The sequence below is a fragment of the Apis dorsata genome, unplaced genomic scaffold (genome assembly GCF_000469605.1).
Source record: "Apis dorsata unplaced genomic scaffold, Apis dorsata 1.3 scaffold_1, whole genome shotgun sequence".
NCBI lineage: Eukaryota > Metazoa > Arthropoda > Insecta > Hymenoptera > Apidae > Apis > Apis dorsata.
Window position 1 is genome coordinate 400,566 of NW_006263304.1, and position 11,841 is coordinate 412,406.

The following is an 11,841-nucleotide window of genomic DNA, read 5'->3' on the forward strand; positions in this document are numbered from 1 at the left end:
TGTTTCCATTGAGTATTGGAATATTGCGAAGTTTAATCGAGATGTGTCCTTCCAAAGTCGCAACATTGAATTCCACATGTTTTCGAAAAACACGTAATCAGTCCTGCGATCACGAAATTCGATATCGAAACGCGGAGTTTCGAGTATTGTAAAAATATGCGCTCACCGAATTTCTTACGTCTTACGTTACGCGAATGATGCAACCCATCGTTGACATAGAGAGACCACCGAAAGAGGAACAGAACAGGCGCGTATTGCATCGTATATCAAGCCGTTTTATCACGAGTCTCGCGCCTTATACCACGCAAGCTAGGATTTCCTATCTGCAAATGCCGCTTTTGCGATCTTTCTTATGGAAACCCGTGCTTTTCTTTTTCCTATCGTCGCTTTACAATTTTATTAACCGCATCTAAAAGCGATTAAACTGCAAATGCAAATCGATCGTGGAAGATTTTATTTTCGGTTGTCACTTGTTTCTTTTTATCCGTCTTTTGATCCTTTTATTTCCTCTTTGGATAGGATAAAGGATAAAGGAATTTCGTTCATCGCGTTTCGATAAAAGTTATAAGTCATCTAAAATTTCTTTTTTTTTTTAGATTCTTTGAGTAGAGAGTAGGCCTATTCCACGAGCCCAAAATAAAAAGGCCCAAACTGAAGGTTCCCTCGCACAATACAATCCATCATAGATCTTTGACTATTAATATTAGCAATTTTATGATTTATGACTCGTCAAATTTCATTATCGATCAATTCTACGAAAGGATTTAGAATTTCAAATTAAATAGGCGAATCATATATTCATCGATTGTGTTCATCGATTATTTATGATTCTTATTATACGATTCGATTATACAATCGATCTGAACTATTCATATGACCGATAGATCCGATCGAAAGATTTACCTGTGATTTTTAACAAATAAAATCGTGTTCTAATAAATCGAAACATCAAATCATTCGTAAATAATAATATTCACTAATTTTTACCATTATTTTTAACATCAGGCTCGAAGTGAATTCAAACATAAGTTTAATTAATTTTTTAGATTACATAGAACGTTACTATTACTTACAAATATTTATATTATTGTGATGACATTTCTCTATTAAGTGTTCAAATAATCGAACGAATTTTGAAAATTTCGTTGTAAAAATTCCATTGCATTTAGAAAAATAATCGAAAAATCTTGAAATCAACCGAATACTGATAAATCACGACATTGAATTGATAAGATCTTGCAACTATACTCGGAAAATTAATTAAAAAATCGATAATAAATCGAACGATAATTAAAACAAGAATTATATATTTTCAAAAAATGAAAAATCGAAAAATCTTTCAACTATGAAAACGATGTTGAACAAGAAAAGAAATCGCAACTCCGTATCTCATTGACACGAGAATCCCGTGTGAAAGAAACACGAGATTCGCTTCGATTCACGCTCGATGTCCAATGCGAAATCGACGGTGCGATCACGGAGCAAGTCAATGAGGCACGATAGATCGTGTCCTCCGCACATGATGCGACCAGGCGTCACGTTTAAGGCCGTGTGCCATTGGTCGAGATGCTGACAAGCCCCCGTCAAGCCTCTGCACTTCTGACTCACGTGCGTTTATCTGTCGTCCAACTAAAATGCCGGTGCCGAATAAACAACGCTATCATCGATCGATGTGCTTCGATCATCGTGGCAGAAGCCACGTCCGACATGCTGATCAATCGGACTACCGTATTCGAAGCCGATCGAAAGCGGTTCGAAGCGGTTTCATCGCGGGGATTTTCAATCGTGGAATTATTAAAAATGACCGTGACTCATATTCGAGAGATGGAATCGATGGAAAATAAGAGGAAACTTTTTAAATCGGAGCAACGAGATCAATGGTAGAAATTCGATTGTATAGGAAATTTATCTATGAGAATCGTAATTAAGCAAAGGAATGGATGCTTAATCTTGGGATTTTTTTTTCTTCTTTTTTTTTTTTCTTTTTTTTGGAAATTCGTAGTCGAAGAAAATATGATAAAACGTGATAAATTTGTTTCGATAATGGATTTAATTTTTTTTCCGATCGATGGAAAAGATCAAGGTTACATAATCGAGATTAGCCTCGAATCGTACGACTTTTCGTTTCACTAAATCCAATCCGACAGCGCGATGCGTTTGATCTTTCCTTTACGAGTACACAAATGATCTATCGACGTCATCATTTTTCTGGCTTGCAATCAGTGTTTGACTAATGCTTTGCAGTTTAAATGATTAATAGAAACGTACATTGGAAAATATCTATATTGGAATGGACGAGATATAAATATATATAAGATAAATTCAATTTAACAAAATATTCAAATTTTTAAATTGAAAGTGTAAATAAAGTATAAATCTAATCTAAATGATATTTAAACTGGAAAAAAACGAAAATTTAAAATAACGGAATACCAAGATATATTTTATGATATAATTTTGTATAGTCAGTGAGTAATAAGTTGGTTCAGGTAACAATAAACTCTAAACGATAACCGAAAGCTAAGAACAAGCAAAATATTTTTGCAACGTGACATTCGAATACATGATCGAATCGTTACAACCATTCAGTGAATATGATCCAATAATTCCACAGACATAACAACAAAATGATTTATAATAAAAAATGGCACAACAAGTGTTGACGTAGAAAATTTGTTTACTCAATAGAAAAATGGAACGAGAAATGTCACAAAACAAATGAAATCGCAAAACCAATCAGAAAAAATGTTTTATAAATCTCTTCCTAATTCTTCCAGATCTATTAAATCCATCCACTCGCAAGGATTTAAACTTTATTTAATCCAATTAAAAATAATTTCCAAAACGAAGAAAGTAACATCCCTTTGATTTTTTACCAAATTTTTTAAAATAAAAATCACAACGAATTTCTTTCCCAATCTCGCACATATGAAAATCTCCAGCTCTCCAACTTACCAACTTTATCAATCGGCATAATCATGAATATCCATCTTTCCACCATTGTCATATATGTAACGCATATTTTTTTTTTTTTTTTCCTCGAAATTGATCAACTGGTAGCTCGAAATTAACCCCATGAAACGATCTTCGAATCGACCGACGAAACAGAAGAAACGCGAACCCCCACTCCGCCAACTCAGCCTATATAAACCCGCGGCATCTCGCAAGTCTCTTCATTCTATACGAGGCGACAGTCTATGTATACGGTCAGTAGTATCGCGGGTTTGGTACACAACTATCACTGAACGAAGAACGAGAGATAGCACGCGTGTATTTTATTACAATTAAAAATCGGCAAACTCTAGCAAACGCGAATAAAATCGCTTCACGAGAACGACCAGCGTTATATCGAGCAACCATAGCCGCGAACCATAACCACATCCTTTGCTATCTAGTAGTTTGAATCAAGAATCAGTGCGCGGGTCTATCCCGCGTCGAAGTTCGTCTCTCGGAAGATTATTGCCTAATTCGAGAATAACAGAGGTTTCTATAAATTGAAATTGGAAGGAAAAAGGATCTATCAACAGAGAAGAAATTTGATACCATCTTCGTTCGTCTTCTCGAGCGATAGCTTTCACGTGCTTCGTTTTTTGGAAAGAAGAATTGATTATCTACACAACAGGATGAAGCTAGTACTTTTAGTGACTTTGCTGGCGGTTCTATACACCGTCCAATATTCCAATAGTGCGGCAGTTAGATCGGAGGTAAGATATATATCATAACTGTTTATCATAATCGATGTACTTGTTGAAATAAAAATCGATGATCGAGATGACTTTTTGATCGCGAATTTGCATGAATAATTTGGTTTTTTTTTTTTTTTTATATTTCTGATCTGAGCACGAAGAATTCGTATTATATTGAAGAAATTTTATTAATACGTGATATTTGAATCCCGTTTGGGATTTGAAACAATTTCACGTGTACAAGATTTGAATTTATTGCATTAATTAAATTGCAAGAGAAAAATAGGAAATATAATAACAATAAGGAATATTTTATTTAACAAAAATTCTTTCTAAAAATTAAAGAATATTTAAAGTCAATTTAAATTGCATGGTTTCTAAAATGATATAAAGTAACAGATATATTATCAAAATTTTGTAACTTATGTCATCAATGATATTTCAAATCGAATATATTATATCAGTCTTTAAAAAAAATATTCATATTTTATATATTTGAAAATTTGTAAATCACGAATTTAGCGATACTATATCTTTACGTTCATTAAATGGAACTTGAACATTATCGTATGCGATATGATTGCAATTCGTCCGATTCATGATTTCACACTTCAAATACACGATAACATAACGCGTACAAGACTCAACATTTTTTTTTTTTTCAAAATGCGAAATCGATAGCATTGATGATCTTATTGCGTCGATAATTTAATGCGTAATATGTAAAAGATAATCTCTAAAAATATTTCAATATCTTTCAAAATATTTCTAATGTGTACCAATTATTTTACCAAATCTGATCTATCACAATATTCTATTCCCTAATCTTTGCGTATAGCAAATATAAATTATTTTCTCTCTTTTTTTTTGGAATTTTCTAAAATTCAAAATTATATATTCAATTATATTTCAATTATTACTATTACTATATCTAACTATTACTATATTTCTCTAAATATATTTTTAATTGAATTTTATGCAAAAAAAAAAAAATATATAAATTTTTAACATTTGTTGTAATTTTTTTCTTGTTAGGAATTTGCCGAACAATTACGCAGGATTGTTCACGAAATGCATCCCGATAACCTGAGAACGCAAAGAGCAACCGAAAGCGGAAATGACGATCGTCCGAAACGGAATTGTTATGATACACCCTGCGGATGGAATACGTACAATCCTGTCACTCGGCGAAGCACGATTTTCATGCCGAATACGTAAGTTGGAATTATGCATGCATAATGATCAAAATAATTATGAATACTACAGCATAAAGCAAATATTTTTATGAAAATTATATCTGATATAATTATATATTTCTCTTTTAAATATTATTTTAATTTATCTTTTGATTGAATTTTTATATTTATATTTAAATATTATTATTATATATAAATGTATATAATACAATATGTATATATAAATGTATGTAGTACAATATGTATGTATATTTTTTTAACATTAACATATTACATAATTTAAATAGAATTATGTAATAATTTTATTATTGCATTAATATATGATATATATGTATAATATTGTATAATTATATATAATTTTCATTAATATATTTGCTTATTTATATTATTGTTTGTAATTATTTATTTAATATATTAATATACTTACCATGAAATATTTACAAAATATTATAATAAATTAATTATGAATAATCATAAATAATTAATATTTGTCTATTCTCATAAATTAGCAAAAACTTTAACTTTGATATTGTAGATATCAATTGACATCTTTCAATTTTCAAATATCGTTAACGAAAAATATTAATTAGCATTTTTTTCTTCTCAAATAAAAAAATATTGGTGATTGGAAATATCAAATGGCGTTTTTCATTTCTCAGATATTGATAGAAATTAATAAGCATATATTTCAAATAATAATTTTAACAGCAATAATCATAAATTATATTAATGATGAATCAAATTCATCATCATTGTTATTAAAATTATTATTTAACTAGTAATTTTAAATTCCAATGATAAACGATTGATTCCTTGCATTTTACGCTTATTTATAATTTTGATAAAAACATATAAGCCTTCTGTTATGACATTTGATACTCGCTGAAATCTGATATTCGGAATGGACTTGGAAGTTCCATACTTATTGCCATTTTTCATTCGTTACTCGAGTTTCATGTAAAGTCAAATATGAAGATTTATTCTGAAAATCGCCATTTGAATTTAAAAAGTTCAATTCATACAACTAATCAAGATATTTTATAGGATCTTAATTTAATTTTAAACAATTATTCGAAATAAACCATTATATTTTGCATAATTTCTAAAAATATCCAAGAACTAAGATTCAATCCATTTTATATATTCCATTTTATATACCGTCAACAATGTATTAAAATTATATACTTATGAATGAACTAATATGTAATTTTTTCAAGATAAAAAGGAACGATAAATATTCTTTATTAAATATTCATTTGCCACAATGAATACTTAATCTATTCCATTATTTTCTTCTATACAAATAATAATGGTATACATGAACTTATTATTCAAATTAATATCAAATAAACTTTGCTAAATTAAAAACTTGACTTTTTTATATCTATATTATATATAGATATTTTATTACAATAAATTGTTTCTTTTTATGTGTTAGATGCAAGTGTCCTGATGAAACGTATAAGTGTGTACGCACTGGAGAAAATGTATCTATGAGTGCATACGTATATCACTGCCGTCAAAATACGACAGCGGATGACATCGAAGGCGAGACAGCCGAAGATATGGATTATCTTAGTTAAGAAACATGATAAACAAACATACCTGAATGACAAACATCTTCTCAAACAACCGTGGTCATGGTGGCATCACCGTCCTTATTGCTGTCTCATGCATGGCTCCATTGAACGAAGTGAATTTTCCGTTTTTCAAAAAACACTTTGACACTCTGTTTAAATATTATGTCAACTATTATACTCGCGTATATAAATCTATAACAAAAAACATGTCACAATATCACAATTTATATATATTAAATAATTTTATGCGGCCTGTCTAAGTGCTATTAATATTTGAACGAACACTGCGGAAACGAAATCAAATATCGGTTAGATTTAAAATCAAATATGGCCGCGATATATTTCGATATATTTCGATAATCGAAATTAGAGACAAGACACAATATCGGAAATTTTTTATTCGAAATTTATTAAATTTAGAGCATAAATCAAGAATTAATTGATTGTATTTAAAGATTTTTAACGAATTATTAATATTTATAGATGAATAAGATGAAAATCGAAACAAATTATTTGAACGTATAATATGGGAATACTGGTCTACCGGCGTAAGAATATTAGAATATATTTTAACTATAAAAAGTATTTATTTATATATATTCTTATTATATTCTTATATAAAAAGCTTCTTGAGATTATTATTTACAATTTTTTCATAGTTTTAGCAAAAAAAAGTATTTAAAATTATTAATTTTACCTTTAACTACACGAGACGAATTGGGTCTTCGAATGATGCACCACCTATGACTGGTAACGAAAGACTGCGTATAAATTTCGCGCTGCTATTAAGCAAGTCTCGTGCAGTGGCGCTATTTTCAAATTCGTTTAGTTTGTAAATTATTTTAAATTTCAATTTCGTTAAAAATCGATAAAAAAAAATTATAAATATCGCAGTGTCACATTAATTTTAATGTAAATTGAGAATAGAAACGGAAATTAAGTTACTATCGTTCGGAATACACAAGACGCACGGAATATGAAGCCGTAAGTTGCAGTTTTTCTTCAAATTATTCATATAGAAAATTCATCATAAGGTAATTAAGCAATAATTAATATGCATCAATATTTTTTGAATTTTAATTTTTTGAATTTTAATCAAGTTAAGTAAGTTTCATTTTACTTTCTCTTGATATGAAATAGAAGGAAGTATGAAATGAAATCTTTTCAGACCTGATTGATTTTATCAAGCTAAATTATCACAAATGAATTGTACTTGTCTCATCAAAAATATCTAAGTTATATAAAAAAGTTACTTAAATATTTCAAGAATGAATAAGATCAGGTCTAAGAAGATTCGAGTTTGTATCAAACTTTAATAAGATTTGAAAATTTGTAATTTTATTCTTAAGTTATAGCTCGTTTATTACACTTAAAGTAAGCGAACTATCATTTAAAATTCGAATCATTTAAATTTCATCTCGATCATCATTTTTTTCAATTTTTCATAAAACTATTTTATTGCCAATATAAAATTTATTATTGAAATTTACGAGAAATGTATCTTTTGTTTAAAAAGAAGACAAATGTAAAATTTTTTAAATATTTCATCAATAATAATGATGCAATTGAATCATTCGACCTTCAAATACGAGTTAGCAATCGATTCTTACAATCGATGACAAACTTCGACGAATGGTTCGATATATCGATTTATATTTGAATTTAAAAATATCAGTTACGTAAACGAATTTATTTTTTATCGAAGTTTATCAGCGATTAACATTTAACTATTCTTAAGTTAATATGCACCTTAAGAGTACTCAAGGTGGTGTAAAATTAGCAAGTATAGGTTACAGTATTTTGATAAGGCACGATTCACAATTTTGTACTTAACAGGGAAAATTGTTTTGAATCTTTTTTGTATATCATTATCGATTATTTATAACGTGCAATAGTAATATATAATTGATGGATGAAATAGTAGTTTAATTTACAATCTAATTATATTTCTTTCATCAATTATAACTATCATTCATTCATTATAAATGCCATGTTCGAATTTTTATTCAAAGACCAAAGAGGTTCTTGCCCCAACAATTATTTTTCAACATTTTTCACATTTCATAGATATTACACCGTCTTGCAGTTGCTTTGCAACTATATTAACACAAAACAGAGTTAATGAAAGATAAGAATGATAAATCATCTTATTCTTTGTTTCTAATTGCATTGCAATAGATATACATGAAAAGATAAAACAGAAAAATAATTATATAGAACCACTTTTCTACACGTTTATAACATCAAAAATATTTCAAAATTTATGAATTTAATAATATGTTAAATGTAATGTGTGTGTTTAATTATTTAGAAAAATTTTTATTATTAGAAAAACCACTTAAACATTACTTAAATGAATTAATAGTTTAGAATATTTTTACTATTTCAAGAAAGCGTGTAGAAAATAGTACAGGCAATGTATTCATATGCAGTATTTCACTTAATATTTAATACACAGGAAGATTAAATTATCTATAGTTGTACAATGATTATCAATGTTATCATTTTTAATAAAAATAAGTAATGTTGCTGGAAATATTATATTGTATTTTATATCCTTCTTTCATCATTTCTATCACTTACCTCAATTTTTAATTATTAATAAATATAGATGAATTAATTGCGAATTATCCTGAAAATAATTTAATAAATCAAATAAAACAGCTATAATATTAATGATTTATTAATATTAATAATGATTTGTGCAAAATATATCAACATTAAATTATTATCTCGAGTAATAAAATTGCCTGTACATTCACTTTTGATACATGGACATACACTTTTAAAATTAGCAATTTCTCGATAAAATACACTATCATCATTCATCATCAATAGTCACAAGTAGTCGAGCATCGGAAGACCGCGTCTCTCTTTTCTTTGTTCTTTAATAAGATATACAGTTTAATGTACAAGGGATGAGGGGGTGGGGGCAGTATTATTGCATAACTGAGTAGCACGGTGTATCTGTATTTATATGTCTAAATGAATGTAAAATGGCATCTTTTGAAAATTAATCAGAAAAATAGAGACGTCAAGACTTCAATTAAATTAAATAAGGATAAAAATGTATTCAATTAAAAATTTATGTATACATTGTTATCCGTCAGTATTTTTTAAATGTTATTTTTTACTTGAATGTCTTGAAAATCACAGAAAATCCATATAATGAAAGCCATTCATTTTTTTATATTATTATAAAGATTTAAATTTTATATAGAAATTATGTGCTATTTTTTTTCACCACGCACGAATTCCTTCATCTAATTATTTTATTTTTTCTTTTTTGTGAATGTTTCAAATCTAATGCAAATCTTAAACACTGTAATCAATATTAACAGTATAAAAAATAATTTATAAATGTTTAATCAGTTCATAGTTTGTATCTCATGCATAGACTTACAAAGTAAAAGAACTAATAAAAAGATATATACTTAATAATAACATAAAATAATATCAACCATATATCTCGTGCGTGATGAGATAATGTCTTTCCCAATGAACACCGCATTCTAATGTTGTCAACAGCTTTGCACTGTACAGGAACACCGCCATATTTAAATATTTTACAGTTTTTATCGAATAGCCTAAAGATCAGGTAAAAAATAAGGCCTAGTTTTTTTTCATTTCATATGTGTATATACGTATATATGTCTTCAATTATTATATATCCACATATATACACATACATATATATATATACAAGCATGTATTTATTTATACATATAATTGTATGTATACCGAATTTAAGAGAACGAAAATTCTAATTACCATATTCGTAAGAAAATAAGAGAAGTAAGTTATTAAAAACTTCGAATGAAAGATATTTTACATACATGTATATACAATTTATATTATTAAAAAAAAAGTATACAATTTTGGCCAATTTATTATAATCCAATATTCTGTTACGTTTTAGTTATATATAAATAGAAAGTGTTTAAATAATAGAACATATGTAAATCGAAATTTTAATAGATTTTTAATTACTAACAATATTTAATGTTTCAATTACAATCGTGTAAGTCTCTCTCTCTATAAAAATAAAATACTTAATAAAATAAAATTGACTGAATCTGCAATACGCTTATAAACGACAATTACATGACGATAGAATATTCTTTCTAAATCTTTTAAGATATTACATAAAGTATCAAAAGTTTTACCGTAACTTTACTCTCTTATGTAAAACCTTACCTGGAAAATCTATATCTAATTATATCGGAAAGTATTCGATCTTCGGAAATGAAACATTACGTTTAGATATCTTATATTACCTGATCACAAGCTTGATCTTTAATACAACTGGAAATATCGCTCGTTACAACTGTTTCTCTTTCTTCTAATATTCGATTCGATAGTTTATTTAATATTTTAAATTGAAGAGACTCTTTACATTAAACTTTTAGACAAACAACAACAAATCAGCGATATTTCCATTTGCATCAGATTATTTATAACCTGTACAGTTAAAGAATCAAATTTAGTAAAAATTGAATGAATAAGTGTAGTACACAATGTAAAGACGATTCGTTATAGTCTTCGATACTTTCTTTTCTAATGACCATTTCTGCACCTTCTTCGTTCCCGATGAACTTCGTTGGCAAAATAAAACATGCATCTCGTTGTACGTGCACGCAATATAATTCAAGAATCATCTTTAATTTTGCCTTGATAATTTTCTCTTAACTATTAATTTGTTTTAAACAGAAAATATGAATGTGAGATTACCGAAACGAGTTCTCAATAAAGAAATGATAAGAGAGATCTCTCATGGTAAAGAAATGATAAAAGACATATGATTATACACAGGATTCTGTCAGAAGATCAGGTTGCAAACGTTCCACTCTATAACGATTGTATTGTCTATAAGGCGATCTCGTTTGGTCATTGTCTGTGATCACTCGTGTCTTATGAGGAATTAAGTTTTCGTAACGTCCCATCAACCAATCTTGACATAATCGATGCTGAACGTCCGCAACATTTTTAGATGCCCAAGATGCCAACCATTGATGGAATTTTGAATTCAAATGTTTTGTCACAGCTGGATGACACTGTTGAAGAAGCAAATAAGTAATATCGCAAATATCGAAGATCGTTAGCAAATAAAATATATATTTAAGCTTTAATTATTAAACATACCTCTCTGGCACGACTGAATGAATTTTGTTTATATAGGAATGCTTCCTTACTAGCAATATAGAGCATTTGGTAACTATTAGGATTAAATCTGCATTGTGTTTCATCAGAATTGATGATATCAGATGTATCCCCAGAATCTGCTAATCTTAAACTAGGAGGCCGTTTTAGAAGTGCATCTACAGAATCCAATGATTTTTCTTTATCTGTTGTCCTAAAAAAAAAAAAAAAAAAAAAAAA

The 11,841-nt window shown here is 28.2% G+C and overlaps 2 protein-coding genes across 3 annotated transcripts in view; one reads left to right on the forward strand and one right to left on the reverse strand.

The window, feature by feature from the left end:
- Window positions 1-3,165: 3,165 nt before the first annotated feature.
- LOC102672735 lies at window positions 3,166-6,840 on the forward strand. The gene is made up of 3 exons (XM_006607076.2): window positions 3,166-3,704; window positions 4,722-4,900; window positions 6,321-6,840. The coding sequence occupies exons 1-3, from the start codon at window positions 3,624-3,626 to the stop codon at window positions 6,463-6,465; spliced, it is 405 nt and encodes a 134-aa protein (XP_006607139.1). The 5' UTR covers window positions 3,166-3,623; the 3' UTR covers window positions 6,466-6,840.
- Window positions 6,841-10,607: 3,767 nt separating this feature from the next.
- The window catches only part of LOC102673004 (paired amphipathic helix protein Sin3a), a 17,361-nt gene continuing 16,127 nt past the window's right edge, over window positions 10,608-11,841 (reverse strand). For both annotated transcript variants that reach the window (XM_006607079.2, XM_006607080.2), the window contains 2 exons: window positions 11,605-11,815; window positions 10,608-11,516 (listed from right to left, as the gene is read on the reverse strand). In XM_006607079.2, coding sequence (XP_006607142.1) covers window positions 11,265-11,516; window positions 11,605-11,815 — 463 coding nt within the window. In that variant the 3' untranslated portion in view covers window positions 10,608-11,264. The remainder of the gene's footprint in view (window positions 11,517-11,604; window positions 11,816-11,841) is intronic.